Raw genomic sequence first — 27976 nt, 5'->3', positions numbered from 1 at the left:
CTGACCCGGTCACTCGTCGTTACACTAGGCCTCCGTCAACAACCACCTTCTGCGGCACCCTACAGTACCGGAAGACGGACATTCGTGACACGAAGCCATTACCCATCCGAAACGGGGCAGCGACGGGCCGGCACATCTATAAACGAGCCCAAACGGCCACTGTTGCTCCGCTCGGCTGGGTACTCACGTTTGTGGCGGCGCGTGTGCGGCCAACGCTAGTGGCTAAGGGCATGGATGGACAACTGCACTATGGTTCTAGCAATGAAGATGGTACTGCGACGACCGATACACTTGCATGCACCCGTTGAACAGCCAACGGGCACCCAACCAGCACTCATGTGGCATCCACATTGCACCAACATCGAGGCGTTTTACCACACCTTCCGGTTGGCAATAGTCACACTGGCTTCACCACAGGCGACCTTCGTTCAGGACGGCGCCAGGGAATCGACAGAGGAAGACGACTGGACGGCGACGGCGGCGACGCGACGACAGGGGGACACGACGCGACGACAGACCGGGCTTCTGGCGCCGGACAGGGACTCTGCAGGAGGCGGGTCAGGAAGGACCACCAGTCGCGCCCCGTAGCGGCCAACATCCTCCGAATTGCAGCAGTGCACGTGATCGAATAACTCAGGGACATTCCGCGATTAGGAATCTCAAGGTCAGAACAAGGTTATCAGCGCTGGTCGAGCCAAATGGATACCCAAATATATCGCCGCCCCGTGTTCTGGCCTTATTCGGTCTATATACATACATACATAATTCTGTCATCGGTGGAAACCATAAAATTCTCATTTTTAGAGTTCGTATAGGCAGCAGGTGCGCCCGGATGCGTTAGCGCCCCACCCGCGGAAGCCGACCGCTGCCGAAGTGACACACAATGTCACATCGCCCCGTTTGCCATCACCGCACAGTTCGACGCAGCGTTTGCCGGCCCGCTCGTTGTTCGTTGCTCAATACGGCGCACTCAGCTCCATGTCACGGATGTGGCTGGCGAGGCATTCGCGCCGCATAGCGTTGTTTCCGGAGAGCGGACAGCGGGCCGAGATAGGATCAGACGTCGCGCTCAGTGCACCGGATACTTGGGCCGCAGAGCGGAACTGCGACCCCGACCGCGCCCGACGGGCCCCAGCCGACCCGGAGAGAGAGTCAGATCGCTCGACAGGGCCCAACCGACCTGTCACGACCGTTATAACGGACCTACAGCGACCCAGACCGAACCTATGACGACCTAGAGCGACCACAAATCGGACACCCTGACGATCCTAAGCGAGCCAGATCGTGCCACAGCAGCTCAGACCGGACAGAGCTCAAGCAAACCATGGTATAAATATGTTATGGATAAGGCATGTTTACACAAAAATATCGAACACTCATTAATTTTAACATTTCCTTGCGCCTAATAAATGAAATTCAACGTTATTACAATATCCTTTAAAATTGAAAGTGGAAGCTTACGGATACTAAATTCTTTCTTTCAGCTCGGTCATGTTCATTTTCAACCAGTCAACGATTTTCCTTTTACCTCAGAGATCTTGAGACAAATAGCGACAATAGACGCCGCTAAATCTTCAGGCTAAGCGATGCGCTGTGATTGTCTCAGGCGCGCCAAGGTTGTTCCAGAGGCGTCAGAGCCGCCGCGGCCCCTCCATTACAGCGATACATCCCCTGTCGCCATTGCGGCAGACTGGTGACCACTCGGCTCCGTCTGGGTTCCCGATCAGAAGCTCCGACACGGACTAATGATGTCACTTTGTTGGGTTTAATGACGTCACTTGTTGACCAAACAGCCTCTGCGTTAGGACAGAATCACCAGAACAGATCTAGGAAATCTGAACTTTGTGAGAAAAGTTGCTCCAGCTCAAGGTTACTTCGTATACAAATGGAAGCCCTTTTGCAGGATAAGAAATGCCTTTGAATCCATGGCCAGATCACTATGTGAGACTTCAAAATACGTCGACTGGGAAACGGCCAAGTTTGCTGTGTAAAAAAGACGGCCACAATACCCATGATACCGCTTATATTACGAAGCCAAGTTTTCCGCTGCATAAAGCATTTGTCCTAAATCCTGACATCCTTACTAGAAAATGGAATACTGTGCCGACTAAGTGATTATCACGATGCGCCGTCACAAAAATGGGAAAATTCCATCAACGACTGCGAATTGGCCACGTAATCCTTTATGGCGAGGCTGGCCATACAGGCAAATCGCGTCGAGGAATCTACAGCTGTAAAATAAATCCACCGCTGAGTGGGTAAACTTGTCAGAATCAGGTGAATCGGCTACTGTATTCAGATCTTCACAAAAATTTCAACCGTTCAAAGAAAATAGCCCCGATGAAAACGCACGCATGGTTCAATCAAACAAACTCCAGAGACTGTGACACCGTGGGTACTGAAGTTCATCGACCTTGCACTCGACCGGCGCGGCGGCCTGGTTGCGCAGAAGGAAATCGGTCCGGTGGCTGCCCGACCAACAGGTGTAGCATATATACCTACCGGTCCTGTCCAGGAGAGCCCAAACCTGATTGCTGATCCTGCAGTGCCGCAAATGCCGGCTGCAAACGCGCAGCGTAACTCGGTAAGCGTGTAAAGGCACCAAAAATGCCACCAGAAACAAGATTGTCGGACACGCGGCGCCTTAAAAATTCGAATGGCTCGCCTTATATGCAACGGAATATTTATTTCTTACATTCACTTGACCAATCGATTGTGGTTGCCAGCGAGCATTACCAGGACGGTAAGTCATCATGCCTGGCCATGTGTTAAAAACATAACGAAGGTAAAACTATGAAATGTAGGACAGAAGGCGTCATGCCATCTGATGCAGGCACGTGATAACTAAAATCGACTCGGTCCGATCTTCCCGGTAAGTTTGTGTGGGCTGTGGCAGCAACCACAGCCACCTCGGCGACAGCACATACATCTGCGGCCAGTTTTGACAGCTGGACGGGCTGTCAGACAGGAAGGCGGACAGGCGGCCGGTCAATCGGCTCCGCGCGGCTCAGCTCAGCTCAGGGGCTCAGCTCGGCGCGCCTCGTGCCGACCGCCTGGAGATGGCATGATAACGGGCACGTGGCTACCTCGGCTGCTACCAGCGTCACCGCCGCCGCCGCCTGCACCCGGCTGCTGACGTATGTACCCACCCAACACTGGATACCGCGATTGTCCAGCGCGATCTGACAGCGCTGTGTGAGACCCACTCGTGGCAACAGGCCGATGAGGCTCCGTTTCCGTGCCAGCCGGCAGCCCATCCCGCCTCAAATTAGGGTGTCGTCACGGCGCTGCTGCGCTGGAAGCACCGGCAGTCGTGAGTCCGTTCAGCCGCCGAACGATGCTCGTGCCTCACATGCACAGGCCAGCGTGAAATGGAATGTTACCCAGTCATGCCCTAATGCGCGGTAGCGTTTAATTTAACCACCCGGCAAATTGGGTGACGATTTGGCACGCACACGGTGCTGGCGGTGGATCCGTTGTCATCGCCTCACGCTTGGTTTCCTCACGGTCGGAGAATGGGGAAGTTCACTTTCCGTGCCAAGTACGTCACCGGTGCCGCACGTGCGTGTCAGCCGCAGGGCAGAGTGGAGGACAAAGAGCTCCGGAGGGAGAGAGAGAGAGAGAGAGAGAGAGAGAGAGAGAGAGAGAGAGAGAGAGAGAGAGAGAGAGAGAGAGAGAGGCGACAGTGGCACGGTCAAGGAACCGGGAGTGCTCTCAAGGACCGTGCGAAGGTCGGGCGAAATCGGGCGTGCAGGCATATATCACCCGTGGATTAGAGGATAGATAATTGGGGATGTGTAGTGTGGGTGGTGTTTCATTGTTTGATTCCAGCGAGGAGGAACACTTAACCATACTTCAGAACATCGCACAGTGCAGTACTGCATTTTATTTGTCTTAGCTTACGTTTTATCCAGCAAAGTTGCATGCCACGGCACAGCTTATCATATACAGGGAAGAGGAGGATCATCCACAAACCATTCACAGTTGATCCACGTACCATCCACGACCCCCCACCGCCCTGCCACACCACTGGTACACTCGGGGGCAGATTGATGTTCTACAACTCTTTATCCACCGGGTTCCTATGGCTCAGCATTCGCAGCAGCCGCCTGGTACCGGTAGACTGTGCCGCTTCACTTACTTGTCAAGCGGCACAGCCTACCCAACCGTATGACACCGGTCTGGGTCGGTGGCTGGAAGGTGATGTGGGCCGCCTGTGACGTCAGCGCAGCGGTGAGGGCCGAGCCCGGAGGCATGGCTCGGGTCGGCGCGGCGCGGCGGCTGGCGAGGGCTGGGGAGTGAGGTGGGGTGGGAGCACGGACATCGCGCGGCTGAGCGAGTGTAGTTAACTTTCGCGTCTCAAGGCGCCAATTATTCTACCTAACGATTGTGCTAAAGCAGTTGTTAAAATGTCCTATCCCCAAGACGCGCCTATCATCATACTTGCAATGCACATTACGACACACTTAACGTGGCAATGGGACAGCCGATAGAACTTATGTCACTCGTGCATCGAGGTGCGGAGCTATATTTTGTATAACATATTAGTATTAAGGCCTTGATTGAGCAGATTGGTGTCTATTGTTTCGCACGGCAATCGTCCAGAGACGTGGGAACTGGGGGTTATGAGTAGTGCCGCAGCCAACGCCCCAATTTAAAGCGATTATTACTGTTGCTCTAATATGTGGTCACAGCCCCCAATAGCAAACCGTTCCAACTAGGAGCCAAAAAGTCGGCCTCTCAGGGGGGTTTGAACCGGGCTTCTCCCACCGGCCAATTCACGACACGAGCGTTCCTCCACTGAGCTACCGAGAATGGTCCTCGTCTGCACAAAACAAAATGACATTCACCCGCTGACCGTCAATGACAGTATTGTGACATTTGATCGCGTTTGACCGCGGCGGGTGGTCGCTGGTTTCGGCAGCTCAGTGGATACACGCTAGCGTTGTAGGGTGACCGGTTGGAGAAACCCGGTTCGAACCGTTCCAGGACCCAGGTGCGCGACTTATTTGTTCCTAGATGGAACGGTTTGCTATTGGTGGCTGCGACCACACATTAGAGGAACAGTAAGAGTTGCTTAAAGTTGGGACGCCGCGCTATCCAAAAATCCTAGTTCCCACGTCTCTGGAGGACGATTGCTGTGCGAAATAATAGACACCAATGAGCTCAATCAAGGCCTTAATACTTATCTGTTAAAAACAATGTAGCTCTGCAACTCGATGCACGTATGATATAAATTCTATCGGCTGTCCCAAGGCTGTCCCATTGCCACGCTTAAGTGTGTCGTAATGTGCACGGCAAGTATGATGATGGGCGCTGTCTTGGGGATAGGACATTTTAACTAGTGCTTTAGCACAATTGTTAGGTAGAATAATTGGCGCCTTGAGACGCGAAAGTTAACTACACTCGCTCAGCCGCGCGATGGTCCGTGCTCCCACCCCACCTCACTCCCCAGCCCTCGCCAGCCGCCGCGCCGCGCCGACCCGAGCCATGCCTCCGGGCTCGGCCCTCACCGCTGCGCTGACGTCACAGGCGGCCCACATCGCCTTCCAGCCACCGACCCAGACCGGTGGCATACGGTGTGGGTAGGCTGTGCCGCTTGACAAGTAAGTGAAGCGGCACAGTCTACCGGTACCAGGCGGCTGCTGCCAATGCTGAGCCATAGGAACCCGGTGGATAAAGAGTTGTAGAACATCAATCTGCCCCCGAGTGTACACGTGGAGCGCAGGTGGCTCCCACCATGCAGCCACCGCCGGCCCAGCTGTCGCAGTAGAGGAAACCAAATGACCGATTGTGGCTCGCAAAGCTACCAGTCACGCCACCCCCCAGGCGGAGGAGAGCGTCAGGCGGTGGCAGGGCAGAGCAACGGGTGGTGGCGGAGTTTGCACTCGCCCTGTGATGGTTTGAAGGGACGGCTTGTGAGAGATGGTGCGGAAGGTGTCAGAAAAAAAAAACATTGTCTGACAGGTGGCACCTCTGCAAGGCAGCTGGGCGTCGCCGAATGGTGTTCGCGAGCAAAACATTGCAGTTGGAGATGTCATTGCTGCCGATCTTTCTACCAAAACGTCGCAGCGGTCTCGATCGTCGAAAGAAGTAGAACGCATCGATGAACAGACCTTCGCAGCCATGTCGCTGGAGAGATGATGCATGCACTGGGGGAGACAAGGGGTACTCTAAGCCGGATGCAGGAGCCATACAATGGGTGGGCGGAGACAGACGATGATATGTCGTCGTGTCGGGAGTCCAACACCAGAGAAACCGTCCTTGCTGTCGGTTGTTAACATGTTCTATGACTGTTAACATGAGGTAGCGGACGAAAAAAAAGACTCGCTCATCAGGGCCTCATCAGGGTCTTCTGGGGACGATATATCACACATCTGAGCAAGAAAGGCACAGCTAGATATTCTGCTAAAAACGCTGGGGAGACCCGACTACCGATTTCCATCGCTCACCGTTCACAAGGAGGAAATGGACATGAAAATATTGCTGAAACACGCACAGCAGAACCGTGCAAGGATTTGCGCGATATAAGTCTTTGCGTGCTGCTACTGTCCAGACCTGGTACAATAGGATTCCGTGGAACGGTGAGTTCCCGCAGATCAGAAGCACTCATGGAAGGGGAATTTCGGGGAAAACTACCTACCACTTTAAGTAATAGGATGGGGGAATTACTGGGGCCGTGTTCGTTGAAGTAGCTGAGAAATCGGCTGACTTTTTCCTTACATACATGCTTTTTAGTTTTCTGCAATGTAACTTCTGAAATGAAAATGGAAGAGAAAGGTTAATTTAAAAGCTCTGTACATGGGCTAGTGAATTTACCCTAACGTTGATGCATAAACAAGACACCACCGAATACACATCGATGGAGTCCTTTCAGACCTGGATTATCGGTCCCCAAGAAATGGATGTTGCGGCGACTGGCAGGCCCGAAAACCGATCAGATGGCCCGTTAAGATAAGACTGCACTTCATCTTAATTCAGCGCAGCCGGCGCGCCATAGGCGAGCGAGGCCGGGCGCGCCTGGCGGACCGGGACTGATTCAGGTCGGAGATGGGAGAGCGGCGGCAGAATTACGGCTCTCCGACCACGTCCGATGGACCGCAGCATGGCCTCCAACGAGCGCCGCCAATGGGGCCCGACCAATCCGGACTTTGCGACCCATAGGCGAGCGATGCATTAGAGAATGAAAAATTACCGCATTAGACATCCCGTTCCGCCTAATAGATGCGGATCAGTGTTGAGGGTCGCCTCTTACGTCTCTGAGGGAGACATAATGGTGCAGCGAGGCGGCCCGTTTCCATAGGACGTGCCGGACCGACCGCTTCAAATGGCGCTACACAACGGTTTTTATCCAATCCCCGCGTGCATGGTAGCCAAATATTTTCTAGGAAAAGAATCAGACATGTATTCAGAAGCAGACTCAACAGTTGCATTATACTGAAATATTAATCTGGAAAGCCGAAAGGTAAAAACGAACATTCCATGCTGACAAAAGACACATAATTCAAATAGCAAATTGAGGATTTACGACAGATCAGGTACGAATCGTGTTCGCTGTGGCTGTCAGCTCGAATTCGCGCTGCTGGATCTGATGATTTCTTACCCGAGGCCAGGTCATACGCCACCTTGTCGCGAAGTTCGTCGCCATGGCTACCATGCAGCACGCACAGTGAGGGACCCCTGAGCCGGAGCTCTATCGGACCGCATAGCGAATCGGCGCGACGGCTCCGCGGCGCGGCTCCGCTCTTTGGCCGCCTACTACAAAGAGAACAAAGCCGACGGCTTGACCTTGCGCTGCCCGCTACTCTCAGAGGAGTGGGCCAAACAAAATGGAGCCCATACCGGCTGGCAGCACCAAGCGGCCCAAGGATGGTACGGGCACCGAAAACAAGAACTCGTCAACAAACTTACATCGATCCGAGCAGAAGCAGGTCCGACCGCAAAAGTCTGAGCACCGGTAAGAAAATGCCTCTGCAACTTCGTAACATAGCCACAAGTCTGACGATAGAGGTCCTTGTCCTGTGTGATCGAACATCATCCCCAGTCACCATCTCCAGGCTCTTCCTCGTCACCTCGAACAGACGCAAGTCGACAGAGGGGGTTTCCGGTCGCCGGGCAGGACCGGTGGGTGATGTGGCAAACGACCACGAGAAAGTCGCCGGGGTGGGAGGGGATTAAGCTGCCGTGGCGGGCCGGATTGTCGGGCGCGTCGCCGGAACCCCGCTGTAGGTCGGCGGGCCGCGGACCGCCCCCTGACAGGGAGAAAGTGTCGACAGGTGCCGGACGAGGGGCCGCGCGGGGGTGTCGGCCTGGCAGAGCGCAACCGGTCGACAGCCGCCGGCGGAAGCGCGGTGACAGCTACAGCAGCCGACTGCGGAGGAAGCGGCGGCAACTCAAAGGCCACAGCCGCTTCTGGGGGAGTAACGGCAGCTCACAGCACCCCGTGACAGAGAAGACAACAACTTACAGCAGCTGTCAAGAAGAACCCGAGGGACGGCAGCTCACAGCAGCAGCCGGCGGAAGAGACAGCAGCTACAGCAGCCGCTGGGGAAGGAGCGGCAGCTGCAGCAGCCGCTGGCGTAGCGACAACAGTTAACAGCAGCCGCCGAAGAAGCGACAACAATTCACGGCAGTCACAGTCACTGGTGGAGGTGACGGCTGATCACAGCAGTTGCCGTCAGTCAAAGCGTCTCGGTGGGAGGCCGGTAATGGCTAATATTACCGTCCTGCCACCGGTAATAGCATCCTGTGCCACTCCTTTATCGGCCTCCCAAGGTCTCTTCAATATTTCAACCTTCTTTCATCATCTTCTTCGAAACCATTTCCATCAGCTGACCTTAGCCCTGCACTCAGCATTCTTGCACCTCTATTTATCTTCTTCTTACAATTCGTTCTGGCCTTCATCTCTCCTTTATTTTTTCATCCTGTCCATTCCTTCCCACATTGCAAATGTAGCAAGTGTATTTCATTCCCTTCCAGTTTCTCCCCTCTTTTTTCTTTCCTCTCTCTCTCTCTCTCTCTCTCTCTCTCTCTCTCTCTCTCTCTCTCTCTCTCTCTCTCCCTCTCTCTGTCTCTATCTCTTCCTCCCTCTCTCTCTCTGTCTCTCTCCCTCTTCTCGCCTCTTCTCTCTTTCGCATTCCCTTTCCGCTCTCTCACCTCCCTTCCTCCCCCTCAAGTGCCGTCCGAAACCCTCGTGACCTACAGCGCCTCTCTGTGACCTCCTTCCGCTTCTGGCCCACTTCCCCTTCCTGCTCGACCCACGCCGGCGCACCAGAGTCCCGCTCAACCCGCAATGTTACCGCACTGCCGCGTAACGCGTCACAAAAAGCGCGCGACCTTGGTGCGGCAAAAACGGCGCGCCGGACGGACAAAGTACCGGAACAGAGCGCGCGCGCGCGAGCGACGTTTTTCGGCGCGCGCCGCGCCAGCGCCTCTCTAATGGAGCGGACGCGCGTTTTTCGCGGCGCTACCGGCGCGGGGTCGCGTAGTAAAAACGCTTCTGACCCACATAGTGAGCGGCCGAATCAATACTGACGAGGTGACCGTCCGACGGTCGCCGCGGGCCGTCGGCCGGCCGGCGACGAGGTATCGAACTGATGAGGCCGACCACTGCGCCGACCGTGCCGCCATCGTGTACACAACACAACAAAGGGGCGCCCCGCAACCCTGGCGGCCGGACTTCCGCCCAATGGCGCCGGTCGTCCACCGGGCGTCCACCTAAGGGCGCCACGCGTGCACCTGAGGGCGCCGCGATTCCTAATGTGGTCGCTGATCTACGAGTCACGAGATCAGCTACAGGTCAGGAGGTCGAACACGCGCCACCCGACGGCGAGGCAGGTCAAGGCCAGCCGAGACGGGGTCACTTCCGCCTGTGTCGTCACGCACCAGCGTCACGGTCAGGGGCGTGCGTGACGCAGCACAAGACGTCACGTGAAGCAAGCGCAACGGTGGCGTGAAGAAGACGCGTGGATGACACTAACCAGAAAGGTTATTCTGCCACCAAGCGCACGTCTTCACAAAACACATCACAGCGCACAAACTGGTGGGAGGATTGTGAGTTCCGCGCTCATTCCATGTGCTCGGTGGTCAGCCGAGGCTGCAGGGCGGCGGGCGCTCTGATGGAGTGGCCCGATAGATCTCGGTGCAGGGGTCCTGCTCCTGGCCAGCAGCGCGTGCCAGGGCGGAGGCGCCCTCGCAGATTATTTACATACGAGCCGCGTGCCTTGCACAACGCATAGTCCAGTGTGCAGGATACATGTGTGTTCTGTGAATGCACGTGAGTCCAGTGTAGCCCCCTGCCCTGCCCCAAGAGTAGGCCATGGTTCATACAGAGTGCCCGATTGTTTGATGTGGGAGTATAAGGGAGACTGATCAGTGTGAAAACTGTAAATGCACAACAGTGTCCGATCATAACTTTCATTATTCTTATTGCATCTATGGAGACCCTAAATGCATTGATGGATTGAATGCACACGTGATCAACTGATCAGTTACCCACATTACCAAATTAAATTGGCTTTGTCATCAATAGTCTAGCGGGACACTGGAGCGCTCTGCAATCATGACATAATCCGCGAACAAACGCTATCAATGCATGGAGGCATGACGCTCTCATTATGTGCTCATTGTCTAGGCAAAACGTGCTCGGTGTCTAGGAGCCGGCGTCGATTGTGCTAAGCACTCGCTAGAAACGTGCACCTGTTCATTATTCCAAGCAGCTGAGCCAAAGCTGCACTGATAAAGAGGTCAGATTACTGAGAGATCTCACTCGCTCATGCAACAAGGGACTTTGCAATTAAAACATGAATTTTCGATGAAGTAAAAAAGAAAAGGATCCTTTAAAAAGTACTACCAGCAGTGCGGACGCATGTTCATAGGCGGCGGAACGGGGAGGGCACCGGGGCACCGTGCCCCCTTTTATTGTGGCATTCTAACATTAGCCCTATGGGCGTTGCATGGAAGGAATGGGACCAAGCATCGGCAGTGCCCCCCCCCCCTTAATTGAAGGCGTTCCGCCGCTACTGCGCATGTTCACTCTTTGCTTATATTTTGCGCATGATTTTTAAAGCTTGTTTTAATCCTATCAAAAAGTACACCGAATTCCCATCGGGGCGTATCATATCGTTAATGTTCGCACGCTGTTAACCCGCGCCGTGCTGGGGGGGGGGGCGTTTTTACGCCCCCCCCCCTCAGGTTTTTCGCGAATATCTCAAAAACGGCGGCGCGCAGCGCCGCCGTTTTTGGTACACGTGTTTCTACATCATTTCCGCACATGTTGTGAAAATTTCAGACCTAGGCCGTTCAAGGTCAGGTCACCAGGTCACGTCAAGTGACCTTACCTCAGAAAAAGTTCAAAGGCTCGCTATAGCTACACCGACTGAACGATCACTTTGAAACTTTTAGCGATTGATATGAGTAATAGTATGTATAAAATGTATATCTCGGATTTTTGATATCTGTGACCTAAGGTCAGGTCAATTTTGCGACCTCTCCATTATAAGTCAACGGGAGAAAATTGAAATGCGCCTCTTTTGGACGAATATCGTTCAAAACGCTCTCAAACATCGGTTCATAGGTAAACATGACACACTGAATAGGAAAAATGCACCTGTGACCCCTCTGTGTGCCCCTGAGGTCATCTCAGGTCATGAACGGTCGCCAGCAGTTTTTTGGCTAAACTTTTGATAGAGACGTGCTAGAGCGGTGAAAACACGTCAGATGTGTTCAGCTCGACGATACGGATCGACTGATATGCAACATGACCCTTTTCGGTCAGGTCATGACCTTGACCTGAGGTCAAATTTTCAAAATGACCTTTCAAGGTCAACAAATAGTTCATTCGACGCGTCTCGACGAGAGGAACACGATGCTGGCAAAAATAATGTCATGGCGCTTATGAGTCAAAAGTTATTGACGAAAAAACGTTTTTCGTAAAAACGGCTATTTTTGGAGTTTTTGCCCTCTGGAGGCTAAACCGTTGACCTGAGGTCAAATCTGAGAACATTACTCAGAAAGGTCTGTAAACGGGCTATCGAATGCGCTTTTCCGCGGCGCTGTAGCTCTATCGGTTCCCGAGATAGCCGTTGGCAGTTTCCAAAATGTTGAAATAGTCAACATTTTACCTTTGGTGACCTCTGGTGACCTGACCTTTGACCTGACCCAAAAAATGGCCGAAGTGTTTTCGTCCTTATTTTTGACGCTCTTTCGATTGCCGCTTACCGCGTGTCGATACGTGGCCCAGGAGCCGAGTTAGACGGGGGGGGCGTGAAAACGCCCCCCCCCCCCCCCCAGCACTCGGCGGAAAGTTCAGGCCACCAGCACGGCGCGGGTTAAAGAAAATCGATTTCAATGATTTGAATTTAAAGCCATGACCTTCTTGGTTTGCATTCGTGTCGATACCTGAACACCGATGCATTACGGTCGACATCAATAAATGTTGTTCTTCCAAAATAACAACAGCAAACAAAACAGCCATGTCACATTGAACCATCAACGTCATGACTCGAATGGAAATCATTCACTCTTACATGACCATTGGCCAAATGGCCACGAGGTTTTAGCATTTAACGACGAAACCTCAAAACACACCAAAGAGTCCTTCTTTTCCAAGCACCAAACGATTGATTCGTTCGGAAAACCACATTTTTACCCAGCCGCGGCGCTATCACAAGCCTCTGGCCAATTTATCCCCAGATATGACTGTCAACTGTCTCCAATCGACCCTTATACCAGGATTTGTGGCAGACCTGCGTGGCAGGTTCGACAATTTCGCCGCAGAGTTGAAGCCACTAATTGGTGATCATCTGCTGTCAGTGGACACGTTTACAAAATCTCGATGACAATGGAAACTGCTGGACCGAAAGAGGTCGAGTTACGCATGAGAAACTTGCGTAACGGAATATCGATTTGAATGTTATGCGAGATTGCAACGAAGTAATGAACTGAGGTTACGCTAGATAAACACGCGGAGACACATCACTTAGAGGTGAATTACTTTTTTTATCATCAAGAAAGATTTTCAGCTTTGGGTCCGTCATCTAAAAAGGGTGAAAGTTCGTCCAAACATTTCGTCCTAACTCAGTCAGCTACTGGACATCGGTAGAGACGCCCCCCCCCCACCCACCCCCCACCCCCCACCCCACCCCAGCGCACTTCAACAACGACGTGTTATCTGCTGAGTCAAGCGACAGTGCTGAATATGACGGAATTTCACTGATTTAAAGATACCCAGTAACAGTAGCAAATCGTTTTTCTTTTGAATCGGACATACCAAGGTTACCCTTACTTCTTCGGAGAATTTATATCTTGCAATTAGGTTAGCGAATCTAACTACTAGTGACGTCAAGAAAATGACGAACGGGAATGGGCACAGGCGGCGCATTGATCCTGGGGCCCGCCTAATTGGACAGCCTGTTATATACTGTGAGATAACGGTCATTACTCTGATAGAGAGCGACCCGATTTGACTCTGAGATAGCCGTACAGACGACACACAGCCACAGTCGGCCGGACCAGGACCGAAGGACTGCTCGAGGGACCAATGAGATGCCCTTTGCTAGTCAACGCCTGGTCGGTGCGCCCTATAAGATATTGACGTCAGCGGTCACTGCCGACGCCAGAAAAGTTCCCAAGGCTTAGATAAGTTGAGCACGGTTTGGTGACTCGACCGCTTTATCTGACTCCCTAAGCCGTGACATTCGGAGAAATCAGAGCTGATTTTCCTCCTCCAATAGTTCATTGCTTTCACCTGAGACAGCTATAATGTCAGACAGAACACCGCACGTGTTTGATCTTGCTGCTTGGAAAACGCGTGACTCCTTCCCAGGGCTCTTTTCAAATTTTATTTTATTCTGTTGCCTTCTTGACTCTGGTCGACGATTAGAATCTAAAACAAACTCAGTAAGCAAACTCATATTTCGTCGAAATGGTAATGATCCTGTCTCCTCTTTCGAAATCGTGGTCCACCCGAAGGTGGTCCCATATCTACAATGATTGTCTGCTACTAGTAGTATTTAGTATTTCCATAACTTTTGTCCCCATGCAGATACAGAAACTGTGCTACAGTGCCACTGTCATGGCAGTGTCGCTTTGCCGCCATCGACATTCAACGACGACTTGACCGCTCTGGGTGCAACTGCCACTGCCACGACGACGACGGCGCCGGCGGCGGTCTCATCAGGCAATCTTCAGGTCTGATTGGCGCCGACGGGTCGAGGTCATTTCTGCGACTGAAAAGGTCGTTGAGGCGCGCACGGCAGCACCAGCACCCTCTAAAACTGTCACTCGTCAGCGTCGCTGCCGCCGCCGAGACGGCCCGCAGACCCTCCGGCTAACAAAGACCTTCGGGGGCGTCCCCGTCAGACGGGGACGCGACGCGGAAATAGAGCGGGAGAATATTGCAGCAAGTGGAATTTGCTCATCAATGGAAATATTGCATGGAAATATTGCATATTACGCTTAATAATCGGATCGTATGTTGAATAAAATAATACATTAGCATGCCGCTCTTACAGTTACCAATATTTTTATTTTTGCCTGAAGTTCAAAATATGTACCGCACAGAAAAGATTTCATCGCCCTTATTAGCACATTTCATAGGATTTGCCTTTGTAAACGCTATAAAATAAAAAAAAAACTAAGAATTAGGAATTTCAGTGGATTTCGTGAACTGTGGGGAATCATACACGCATCAGGATCAGGCTAACCAATGCAGACAAAATCATAACTGTCACAAACTTTATAAACATGCGAAATAGGATGACTCCTTACTTTCCCATTCCCATTTTACCCTCCCACAGTTTTATCTGTCGCCAAAGTCGGGCGGTGTTCTTGCCGGTCGGAACTACCACTGTGACGTGACTGCGGAACATTACAGCACTGACGAGCGGCACTTGGGCGCCTGGCAACGATTCAAATGAGCATGCACCAACGCCCCAAACCCTGCCGAATGATGCGCGCGTCCCGATCATGGCCGGGGGTGCTGTCATCAACTGACCGCTCGCGGTAACGACGGGACGCGCAGGGTAGACCGCCGATACCCAAAAATGGTTCACGCACAAACGATGGATGATCTTGAGAATGGCAGGCAGCCATAACCAGTCATTAGTTGCCATTCGAAGATCATCGCTCATAGTCTAAGATGGTGAGGCCCGTCATGCATGACCTTTTGCGAGTTATGAGCGCGGGTGTATTGTTTGTGCGGTAAAATGTTTTGGCCAAGTCATGGGATTAGGAGCACTTAGTGTAAGCATGACGTGTTATTATGCAGCATTAACTCCAGGCAAGAATTCCAGCTGTAATTTACGAATCCAGATTTGAAAACAATCTGCACGGAATGAGCTCGTTGTGCCCCAGGCAAATAGCAATCGAGAGCCTTGAACTTATTGCTACCCAATACATTTTCCGTTCAATAAGAAGCTTCCATTTTTGGAAAAGACGCGTTTCAACTATACTATATAAGTATTTAGAAAACCACTTCATCAAAATTTCCAATAACTCTTCAAAACAACGTGAGCTTTTTCGTAAGTTAAGCGTACAAAAGTGTGAATAACGTTTATGTAAGTTGTAACGACGAAAATGCACTGCTTTGGCCTCTTAGCGTTCACTACAGGCACTTTTTGCTGTAAAAGTAGATACGCACTGGGATTATGTTTTCTAGTATAAAGTTACTTCATGATAATTATTAGTTCAATTCAGCAAAATATGCAATTTAGCTTTACTCTGATCGTTGCCTCTAATATTTATCATTTTGAACGAGAGTGCACGGCTTTTACTCGTACACCAGTAAAGCATCTTAAAAATGGGAACCCAATTTTCCTGCCAACTTGCAACGTTTCATTTCATCCTTTTACATCTTTCATCAGCAAGTTCTCTCCTTCTGTCCCTTAATCCACGCTCCCAGTCATCAACTGCAAGCAGCAGACATTTCATCTCCCCTTCTCTTCCCTCACCACCCTTGTCAAGCTAATTGGAACGGAGAGGGGGAACTGACGACATCGGAGAGGGAAAATGGCGCTCATGTTGCAGAAGCTGCATTACGAAATCCATAAAATCTTTAATCAGCCAACGGCAGCCTGGCTCGCTGATGGCTGTTGCCTGAAAAATTGTGGGAAATTTGGCACACCCAGAAAACGGTCACTGCGCTGGGCTTCGCTAAGTTGGGTTATTTATCAGTCAATGCAGCAGGACAACGTTTCAGTGGGGTCTTCAAAAGACATGTGGAGAGTCTTGATATAAACAGTAACAGCCTGTAATGCAGGCTCATTGAGCCGAAATCCTGCATTTTGTTTGATCCCTCAAAGTCCCCTCACTCTATCATTTCGTTAAGTTTTATATCCCGCCCTGGGATCTGGCTCCTTCTCATTTCAATTTTGTCGTCACTTGTTGTTTCAGATTCAGAAGCTACGGAGCTGTCTGTTTTACGAAATATTAGACATAGATGCAAGCCGTGAGGCCTTGGCGCATCTGCAGCATTAATTCCGCTTAATCACTAACCCGATAAATACTGATCCCATTCGACCGCCTGATGCGCCTCGCTCCTATCTCGCCTTGCCCTCCCTGGAGCTGCTCTGCCAGGAGCAGAGCGGGCTGCCAATTTTGTTGCAGACGTGACACATTGCGCGTCCTAATTTGATCAACTGACTGAATTGCCTGAATGCTTCGCAAATAACAAAATTATTTCCGCCTTGCATGCCTGTCTTTGCTGAATCTCCGTCACTTGAGCATGTAACAAAATTACCGAAGCAAACTCAAGCACGTCCCACAGTATCAGCACCTTCCCTCCAACCCTTCCCTCCCTTGTATCCATCCGCCTTCCCCTCCCGTTTCGAAGCCGGCGTCTCCAAACAAAGAGAACCGCCGCCGCCGCCGCCGCCGCGCCGGCCGCGCGCGGGCCGGACGGGGCAGGACGGGCGGCGGCTCGACTGAAAACCCGGCGCCTCCACCAGCGTCTGTCCGCGCATCTGATCTGCCCATGGGCACCCGAGATGCTGCGCCGACGTCGACGGAGAGCAGTCGTCGCCTCCGACGATCTCAGTCGCCGCCGACGGGGTGTCGGCGGACAGCGGGCGCCGGAGGGGCGCCGCCCGTCCCAACGGCCGGACCGCGGTGGGGTGCCTACCGGTGGACTCAAACACAAACCAAACGTCCTCTCCCTTCCCTCTAAATTTTGATCTATCCCAGTTGGGTGTCCCGTTTCCCGTATGGTGAACCCAGCCTCTGAAGCACTCACCTTTTTCAGATAGCCTCCATGCAGTCGCATGTGACCGTTCAGCGCCGGTAGATTTTTGAACTTCCTGCTGCAGATGTTACACTGGACGGGCTGCTTGCCGTCGACACGCTCCTCGCGCTCTCCCGAGGCGACCTGCCGGGGCGAGGACGCGACTCAGGATTCGGTTCGGACGACCCGCAGGCACGGCGCGGCGCGACACACACAGCTCGGGACGCGGCGCGCTCTCCCGGCTCCCGCCACACAACTCGCCGGCCGGCCGACCCTCGCCCGCCGTATTGCATGCAAGTTGCACGACCGGGACGCCCCTGTTGCAGCGTTTCAAGCAGCTGCGTCCCCCTGGCGGCGGCGGCGGCGGCGGCGGCGGGCGGCGGAGGGCGGCGGGTGGCGGGCGGCAGGGCGGCAGAGGCGGCGGCCGCCGCAGCCCGGCAAGGCGACGAAGCTCACTAATGGTAATAAACAAGCACAAGAAATAAAAGCCGCCCGGCACTGCCAAGGCCGAGACGCGTCGCCACGACAAAGCCGGCTCAGAAACGACGATGACGGCGCGGGACGCCGGTCGCGCGACACATGCGACGCTCGCGACGCGCCAACTGCGGCGTGCTAGGCGGACAGTTTGGGGTTCGGTAGCCGACCACCTGGCCCCGAACGACCCCTTGGCGGCCCCCTCTAAACACCGGTGCGCGTCAAAGGCGTCCCGTGACCTGAGGCCACTTAGAATTCTGCCGGCGCTCCGTCTCTCCCACGGAGCCGGCCGGCCGGGCGGACCGGCGCGGCGGGCCGGCGGGCGGTTCGGCTCCCCTACCGCCGCCGCCGCCGCCGCCGCCGTTGCCGGGTCTCGAGCCGCCCCTGACCGCCCGATATTGGCGAACAATAACCTGGCGGCCGGCGGCCCACCATTATTGCACAAGTGTTGCCGGCGGCGGCGGCGGCGGTGGAGGCGGCGGAGGCGGCGTCCCATCGCGGCGCGACAGGGTGGGGAGACGCCGCGGGAGACAGGGACAGGGAGGGCGGGGAGGGGGGGGGACTCTGCAGGACAGTCCTTCACATGTCCTCCTCCAGATGGGCCGTAATTCGATCACAATTAAAAGATAACTTGATCGCGGCACAATTGCAGCTCATTGCAGTATGATTCAGAAGGGTCAGTTTCTGGGCAGGGGCGGTGGCGGGTGGCCTCTATGGCCCGTTGCAGTAAGGGCGCCGGGTGGCAGGGCCGCTGGATGCCGAAAACTGGCCTGAATTGAGCCGGGCGTAAAGGAGGGAGGACGCGGCGCCCGCGGACCGCTCAAGGCTACGGCGGGCGGCGGCGGCGGCGGCGGTGCACGTGTGCCCCTGCCGCCCGGAGAGGGCGCCGTCTCGGTCGGGGCGGGGCGCCGCCGCCCTGCGCCCCTGTGGCGCCCTCAACCCTCAGCTGCTGGCGGCGCGTGTGACCCGTTGTCGCGCGGCGCCGCGGGGCACGGGCCGATGACCTGTTGCGCCACGCGCACAGAGCCACGGGTCAGCGGCCGCACGCACAATGGCTCTCACTAACGGAGCGGCCAGCGTGCCCACGATGCACGTGTCGCAACGGCGGCATCCGGGACACTGCCGGCGGCCGCGACTGTCCCGCGTCATCGTCCCGACGCACACACGCACACGCACGCGCATAGGGCAGAGGGTGGTGGGTCGAATAGGGTCATAAATGGGTCCGAAGGAGGTCAAAGATGGGTCCAACTAGGGCGAACATCGGGACGATAAGGGCCGAACAATCACATACTCCGATTCACACACCAAAAATAGATTTGGGTGAGGGAAGCCACACTGTTGAATCGGTTATCATTAGAAAGATGCGCGATTGATAACGTAACTAGGAATTCCAGGCGGTAATTGGAGCTCAAAAATGGCCTCAAAAATGATTATTGCAGAAGCTTCACCATGACACTTTCAGAAACGTACAAAGAACAGTAGGTTGCATTCGTGATAAGAGCGATCCCAAGTCTAAAGAATGTTATCTGCTTATCCGAATACGCAATTATAAATACTGAAACGTGAAACTGGTGAAACACCAGCGAAAGACTTGATTCTTTCGGATAAAAAAGCGGTTCCATCTCGGTAAAGCAAGTTCCGTCCACTGATGCTATGTGCAATTGTGGTCGGATGTGGCGGCTAGTGTTATGGGAACCTCAGCCGGAGCCCGGAACAGTAAAGATCCAGTCATTTGTTCTACACCGCGCGACGCCAATGGATTGCGTGACCGACACAGCCGTAATCGTAAAAATGAATAAACGTTATATGGCCGAGACATGAGCTGGCCAAAATACCTGTGGATCATCACACATTTGTAAGAACTAGAAAGACCAGGAAAAGATTGGCAATGTTGATCGTATCCAGGAGCACAGGGAAATTGGATTAATATTCATGATACAGAACATAAATACATTATACATTTGTTTTGTTCACTGAGGTATTAGAAGGAAGGAACAAAATCACAACACGTACCTATCAAGTGACAGTAGCACCATAGCACCAACGATCCCGCACTGTTCCATTTTGGTTTTCGAGCTTCAATATAACGCGCTTGCAGTGATATTTATGTGAACGACAAAAAATATTTAATGCGAACGAATATGGCTTTTTCAACTTCATTGTGTTTTGCAATCATAGTGTAATAAGATAGTTGCTTAGCTTTCGATTAATGTTCACATATAAATCAGAAGTAGCAGGCAACGAAAAATGAGTCGGTCATTGTTGTGATAATATCCTTCGCCTCGGACAATTCACTTCTGTGAACGTAAATGACGTGGGATTGTACAAGGCACTCATGCAATGTTGCAATATCCGTTAGAATCGAAGTAAATCCTGTAGAAGAATGGTGTCAAGGGCTAGTGAACCAATAGCCATAACCAGTTTAGGCCGTAGAGCCATGATTCGGCAGGAGTTTTCACATGTGACGCTTATAGCTGAGAAAGCGTGTGACGACGAAACAACAATAAATACATTGCCGTTTTCCTTCAAGTAAGTACAAAAAGCTGGGGGAAAATGTTTCACGTAATTCTGCACATACCTTGGTGTAATTGTAAGGCGATCTTTATGAAGGATTACCTTTATTTCTGACGTTATCGCCTTCATTGAGTGACAGATAGCTTACGTGTCACTGGCTTTATAATTTCAGCTACTCCTCAAACGGATCATCTAAGTCTGCAGCGTCTTGCTGAGCTCCAGCACTGCGACCTACTACTCCTCTCACCACCTGTTCCTCATGCCTACATCATTCCACGCATCACTTTCCTTCACGGCACCACCACCTCCTACAGCCTCACCAACAGCATCACCTCCCCAACACGGAAGTCCTCGGCGTCTTCCCCCTCCGTCCCTCCCTCATCCCCGTAGCCGTCACGGTGCGTCCGGTCGGCCATTCTGCAGTTCCGTCACCGAGTACCCGACGCCACTGGTCACTGCAGCTGATCGGCGACACACGGACATAGCGCCGCGCCACGCCACAGTCATTCAGCGCTCCTAAATTTAGCTCCGTGTAACTAATTCTGCCACCGCAGAGGAGCACTCCGTACTCGCCTGGCCGGCACAGATTTGCAGCTTGCAGTCGGCACACACTTGCTGCAGAAATGACGATTCATATGCAGCGAGGATCGCGCCAATAGACAGTGCTGCTCTTTTTAATTTAGCATATTTGGAGTACAAATGCACGACCTGCCCCAACATGCGATAACCGTACACCTTGCAAGTCACTTTGGGCCAGGTGGATGTCGGATGGCGCGCGCTGAGCTGTGCACAGTGAGCCGTGCATTGTGCACGCCCGCGTGTGCACCGTGCAGGCGGCATGACGGTGTCATGCACGTCCGAGGTGGCCACCGGCGCCGCCGCACGTGCCGTCCAGTCGTCTGCAGCGGGCGCCGACCACCGGCCACCTCAGAGGTGCTCAGAGGAACACCGGCGGCCGCGCGGCGCATTGTGCGTGCCGCTGCACGGTTGTAAATGCAGTGAATGTGTTGCGATACGCGCTCCACGAGAGTCATGGCCAGTCATGGTTGGTGGATAGTAGCGCTAATAGGCCACTGTGCGGAGTAGGGCATGGTGTCACAGCATGCTGCGAATGGACGGTGGCAACGTAAATGTATCGGTCGGGAGACGATGTCGGTTTTCGATAATAATGATAAAGAGATGATGATAACTAGGATACATGGATTGAGGCCGGCTTGATGCAACGATATAGGACGATCAAGTATGGTTCTCCGTTGAAGAAAGTTAATAATGGTTGATACAAAGGCTTCGGAATAGATAGAAATGTCTACGCTAGGCAAATGCTGATCATCTTGAGCTTAACGTAGTTGGCAGAGCTGCAAAACTCAGGATATTTGGATGAACTAATACCGCATACTCGATGAGGAGTATGAAGAGCATGAGTCGGCGTATGAGTGCCGCGGCTATAAGGCAGAAATTTCATAGTCATTTACTTAACATATAATCGAATCGAATCTACTACGCCTAATGAAAACGTATATTGAGCGGAATTATGTTGTAAAAAAAAAGATAGAAAAACGAAACGTAAAAAAATGTGCTCTTATGTCTCCTAAGCCCTAGACTATGCGTTGAAGTTTTCATCCATATGGAGTACCAGCGTCACATAAAAATTCATCCCCTGAACCGCCCTGAAAGTGGTTTTTGTTCAGAATATGAAAAAGCTCAATCAAATTACCCATTGCCCATTGAAAGTTTTAATGCAGTAAAGCCTATATGATTAAGAAGATAGCCTTCAGTTTCCATTCAATTAAATCTCCGCTCTGATCATTCATTGATCCAAGGTCCTGGGAAACCAGAATTGGAGCTAAACTGAAGTCAAATTTGCGGTAAATGCATATAATCAGTCATCCGTTTTGCCAGTCCATTGTCCACTTCACTTTGATTTAATCCATCCGTGACGTTGCATATCGAGTGGCATCATTCGTGTATGGTCAACCAATTTGTATGCCTTGCCATACAAATAACGAATGTGCATGGGCTAGAGTAGCTATCATTCTGCTAAAAATAGTTGTGCTGCATTTCTGTGCGTCCTGTTTAAATCCATAAATGGTTTTAGCATGGTTTGATATATAGCCTTGCATTCTTTGAAGACCAAAGTTGTTCACGGTAGGTAACAACTTTTAAAGAGAGAGAGAGAGAGAGAGAGAGAGAGAGAGAGAGAGAGAGAGAGAGAGAGAGAGAGAGAGAGAGAGAGAGAGAGAGAGAGAGAGAGAGAGAGAGAGAGAGGTTGGGGAAGGAAGGGAGGGAGGAAAGAAGGGAGGTCAGATAAAATTTAATGCTATATAATTAAGGATTATATATCTTGCTATTACTCTACTTGTACTTACCAGGCTCCAACATTCAGTACTCAGATCACCGTTCACGTGTCAGCCACTGCTAACTTGTGTCTAAAATGGTGAACAAAAACAAACCGCAGCTTCAGGAAAGTCACGTCTCATGACGGGAAACTATAACGGTGCTGTTGGGAACCAAACGGCACTTCGTCTTGAAAACTGCCTCTGGGGAAAAAAAGCATCTTGACCTATATCGCACTGTGTGACACCTCCGTCAGCTTCACGAAATGTTTATTTCACTAACGATACAATGCTGGTCATTTGTTGCAAAAAGACCGACTCACAAATTAAAATTATTTCATATAGACGCTACGTCAAAATCGATTGATGACGTCATTAATAGACCCATGCTAGCCACAGCTGGCACAAAACGGACGGTGTCCCAGCATCGAAAATGTAGCAATCAATCTACTACGACAAAGAATGAGACAAGTCATTACGGACCAAACCAACTATCAGACGTTACATCTGATTTTCTGCTCTCTGACCAGGGTAGCAGGGCGAACGATTGTGAAACGCACAGCTAACTAAGAACAGAGATGAGACGAGAGATAATACGGCAGGCAGGTTTGACTTAAGAGAGAGAGAGAGAGAGAGAGAGAGAGAGAGAGAGAGAGAGAGAGAGAGAGAGAGAGAGAGAGAGAGAGAGAGAGAGAGAGAGGGAGAGAGAGAGGGAGAGAAAGAGGGAGAGAGAGAGAAAGAGAGAGAGGGAGAGAGAGAGAGAGGGAGAGAGAAAGAGAGGAGAGGGAAATGCATAACTTATAGAAAGATACATACATAAAGAAATGGAGAATGATATGCTTCAAATCCAATGGCCAATGGTGTTTGGTCCGGAGACCTAACCGAACAACCAGAGGACATACCCGGGCCACGAGCTGAGTTGCGGGTAGGTCTCGTGCCGTGCTGAGACGCCGGCGCTCTATGCACGGGTAGAGCGGCGGGGACTCCGTCGCTCTGCCCACGGGACAGAGGAGAGGGGTGGGCCGACCGGCCGGCCAGCCAAGGCCAGTGGCCTCTGCCGGCCGCGCGGCGCGGGCCGAGTTGAGCCGCGGCGGCCCTACCCAGCGGGCTTCCGGCGCCAGGGCCGCTGACCTGCCGGCCGCGCCTCCCTCGCCCTCTCCCTCTCCCTCTCCCGCCTGTCTGGGGTCTCCTCCTCCTTGGGGCACTGACGTCACTGAGGAGAACGAGATGAAAATTCGCAACGGAGGTGAAAATAACCAAGAGACGATGTGACCTTAGAGCTGTGGGCTGTGGATAGCACATGTGATCAGCAAACTGGTCGATAACCGACGCCAAAGATATTTGATCTTTGGAAAGTACAACATGATGATAAATGGGGCGTTTCAAATAGGTACACGTCGTCTCTTCGTATCAGTCTTCACTCATTCCAAACACATTTGGAGCTTTTATACATTCCCAACTTTCAAACTCTCCCATGCCTTCTTCTCCACTGTTCGTAAGTTATGACACTTGGAAATCAAATGCAATTGAGCATCACAAGCCCAATAAATCGAATATAGGCCAAAGACAAAAACGTGAATATTTGTTGCATTATATGCCATTGTAATTTGTAAGTACAGCATCCAACATTACCTAGTAAGACCTTGGCAGAGGGCCTGTTTCGCCACTGCACCGTGATGCCATGAAACAACTGTGAGGGACACAGAGAACCAGTTTAGCTAGTTGCTCAATGCTCTACTATACATAGTAACACTTACTAACCTGACTGGATTCCCCGCTGACGAACACTGATGTATGTACTTCCCCACCAGACGTCAAACCACTGGACAGTACTGCTATTGTCACCAGTAACCACCAGCGAGGCTGCCACGCCGCATTCTATCATATTCCCCGAGCTAGTGGCGTGCCTCGTACACCGCATTTTTCTTCGCGTAACGCTGTTTCGCATGGCTTTATGTCATGTAATTGGAACCTGTAACTCACATTACAGGACAGGCCAACATATTCATGAGTGAGCTTTCTGAGAATACCAGGTTTATGAGGAAGTTTGTAAGCCCGTGGCTTGAACAGCGTATTACCCAAACTTTTAGCTTATCCGTTGATCCTTGCCGCGAAATGAGACAAAGTTTGCGACGCACAAGCAACAGTGCAGTGGACCACCCTAGAGTAAGCAAAAACATGCAACAATTGAGCAGCGCAACGACAAGCGTCCCTTCGGCACACATGGGCTTCCGAAGGAACGGAACAGCGTAACGGTTTGGGTGCTGCCGCCTCTGACAGCCTGACAGTTGACAACCGATGTGTAATTGTATCCAGTCCACTAAAGGGAACATCCCGAAATAGCCTTCGCAATTTTTGGTGGCAAGCAATACAATACTGATAAAACAAAGCGAATAATATGTAATTATGCAGTAGAATCGTGACTGACAGCCTAAAAAAAAGCAGTCACGTAGGCCCCGTCAAAGACATGTTTTATTTTTTTATTTCTAGTTAGTTTGATATCTTTCTGACACTCTCTGTCAGTAGTCACGAGCCAGTCTCCCGTCAGTCTGCCGTCGATGCATCTCTCGAGGCGGTTTGTTGCAGAAAAGACAACCGTCCTGACAGTTCCTCATTACGACTCCAGTCACGCGGGTGTCTGTCACACTGTGCGGCGGGCTCAGCCCCCCCCCCCTTTCCTCTCCCACCGTCGCCGCTGGACCAAACAAAGCTGTCCAGCCATGGCGCCGCCACCGCCGCCAGCCGCCGCCTCCTTAAAAATCCTCTCAGCTCCTATGCCGGAAATGACTGAGGTCTATTCGGATGTTAACAATGAGCGTCCCTGCCAAAAAACCGACGCGCCCCAGACCCCCGAGCCTGGCGTTCGTCGAATGTCTGTAAACTCCTGGTTCTCTCGTTGGTTTGATTTCGAATTGTGGTCGCGATTAGAATGATATGGCTGAGTGATGGTTTGTAAATGATGTGAACAAGGCTGGTGTGGTGGTGGCTGGGGTTCGCGGCGAGAAAAAGTCGCTGGACAATGGTCTGCTGTGCCGGAAATTCGTCTTAGACGTAATCCGATTATAAGGAGTCATTTCTTTCTGCAAATTGCAGGTCTCATCCTAGGGCTGATTGAAGAGATAGTCTGGTATAGTCAAATATCCCATTCAAGAGTTTGAGTTTTATTCTTGATTTACTTTACGGAGAAACAAATTTTTCGGTAACGTGCAATGATAATCTGAATTACAACCACAACATGATCGAAGTTGGAAACGTGGATTGTCAATCGTCACCATAAAAATCGTAACCTCGTTGATACACGTTCAACCTTACGGAAATTAACATGTAACTCATAGCCTAACCTTTACAACAGCCTGCTAGCTTAAGTCCAAATAAAACAATATAAACAGTTGCCAACAGTTATTGCAGCCAGCAGTGCAGTAAATAATTAACAAAACACTCATACTGGCATCTGGGCCGTACGAGGCACTTAATCCCATAACAACCAACTTCGAAAGCGTACGGCGACGATAAATAAAGCCACTCGCTCATTGCGAGTTTGGATGTATCTAATGCAGCCATTCAGTGCAAAACTCTAGCCATAACAGCACAATTTACTACTCGTGTTCTTTGCTGGATAGACACTTAAAGATCTCAGATCCCTGGAGCATTGATCGCTGTCTGAAGTCCGAACGACACACGAACCGGGCACGGGACAGAGCTTGAGCTCTTCAGCATCAGATCTTACAGTAAAGAGCATGAACAAAACCAACCCATGGTTCGGGTGGATCAGCTGGCAATGATACATCCAAGTGGAGTGTTGAATGTTTATATGTTTATAAATGAGACAATGAGCCAGCGTGATCTCTTCTCTCAGGAACTGGCTACCAGCGATAATACGTACTTGGCATGCTACCCAACTGCACTCGAAAACTTCCTGCTCTTCAACAATTGACTGACTAAGGGGTTAAAAAACAATCGCACGCTCAGTGGAGGCTGACATACCGACGTGAAGCAACAGTAAATGAAGTCATATCACGGCCTCGAAAACAAACTCAAAGGTGAAAAATATCACAGCTTCCGGAAGAACATTCAACAGTCAGCTGCCTAAGAATCCGACCTTGAACGATCAAACCATTACAATTATCATAGTCATCATGACAACAGCAATCGAACGATCACGAGCGTACTTCTCGCGAACAGCTAGAGCGAAGAGAAAGCGAACCAGCATGTCGATTCATCATCAGAAAAAAAGTTTCACCCGATCAGGTCATGCCAGTCACCTGCGAATTCTACTTCCTGTCTGAATCAGACAAACCCACACTTGATCTCACTGTCTACAGACAGTCGCAACATCTGGAAATCTAACAAATTACCTGTCTCAAGAACAGATTGTCGAGTCGGTCTGTCTGGCACTGCGGGCGATGGAGCGACAGACAGCCGGTTAGAGCCAACGTCGGACATTCCGTCCACCCATCGGACGATCTGTGACCATTCGCCGAAGGGTTGCCGTCTGACCGGTGCCAGTCGTATCCAGAAATCGGACGGTTATCTGGCGGGGAGTTGCCGCTCGGTACCTTGGGTGCACAGCGACCAGGTGACGGTACTCGGTACCTACTACCTAGGGGTTACGCTGTCGAGTGGAGTGTCAGCGATTGCAGGAAAATGGGGTTCTGGCCGGTGTGTTATCAAACGATCCTCTCAGCCATTCCTGTATCCACAGTGCGCTGAACAGTGAACCAACAGTACGACGACGAGTACAGTTCGTAGGCAGACCCATCTCCCACCTTCCGGCGCCCTGCTGCTTGTAGCGGTATGGTGGTTGGTAACAGTTGGTGTTGGACTCCATGGGCGCTGCCACGGCGGACGGTGTGAGGCGGACGGCGGGCGGCGCGGCGGGTGGCGGGAGGCGCAGCAGCGACCAGCGGGCGGTGGAACAGCGGACGAGCCATACCGGCCCTGTTGCTCTCCACTGCCGACCCACAGCGTGTCGGCGGTCAGCGGCCATAACGGTCGTCCGTGTCACCGGGCAGGCGGCGGTCACCCAGCAAAGTCGGATGGCGGTCAACCGACAAAAGTCGGGCACCGGTCACCTGATGGAGCCGGGCGGCGGCGGTCACCCGATAGAGTCGGGCGGGCGGCGGTCAACCAGCAAAGTCGGGCCGCGGTCACCCAGCAAAGTGATCCGGCCTCACTCGTCCCCCCCCCCACGGGCCTCCTCTGCCAATACCCTCAAACGCCCGCTGACCCTTCGGACCTGATCATTGCACAGTGGGGATTTTTCCGGTCTAGCACGTATTTATTCGTAGAGGGCAAACCATAGGTAGAATTGTAGCCAGATTGTGCACAGATGTTGGCTGGTGTGTCCTGGTGAGAATTTTACCTGTAAATGTGCATAATCAACATAGTATAGGGGGTTCAATTGGACCCCCCGCTCAGCCGTTTGGCCCCTGATCAA

General features: G+C 52.1%; 1 protein-coding gene across 1 annotated transcript in view; it reads right to left on the bottom strand.

The window, feature by feature from the left end:
- Positions 1 to 27976, bottom strand: part of LOC122374149 — a gene marked incomplete at its 5' end in the record, with an annotated part of 126480 nt that overhangs the window by 45274 nt on the left and 53230 nt on the right. Inside the window, one exon of the mRNA XM_043352735.1 lies at positions 17231 to 17362. Coding sequence (XP_043208670.1) covers positions 17231 to 17362 — 132 coding nt within the window. The remainder of the gene's footprint in view (positions 1 to 17230; positions 17363 to 27976) is intronic.

Source organism: Amphibalanus amphitrite, unplaced genomic scaffold (assembly GCF_019059575.1).
Source record: "Amphibalanus amphitrite isolate SeventyFive unplaced genomic scaffold, NRLGWU_Aamphi_draft 001612F_arrow, whole genome shotgun sequence".
Taxonomy (NCBI): Eukaryota; Metazoa; Arthropoda; class Thecostraca; order Balanomorpha; family Balanidae; genus Amphibalanus; species Amphibalanus amphitrite.
Note: the sequence above shows the minus strand (reverse complement) of the source record. Positions and strands in the feature narration are given on the sequence as shown.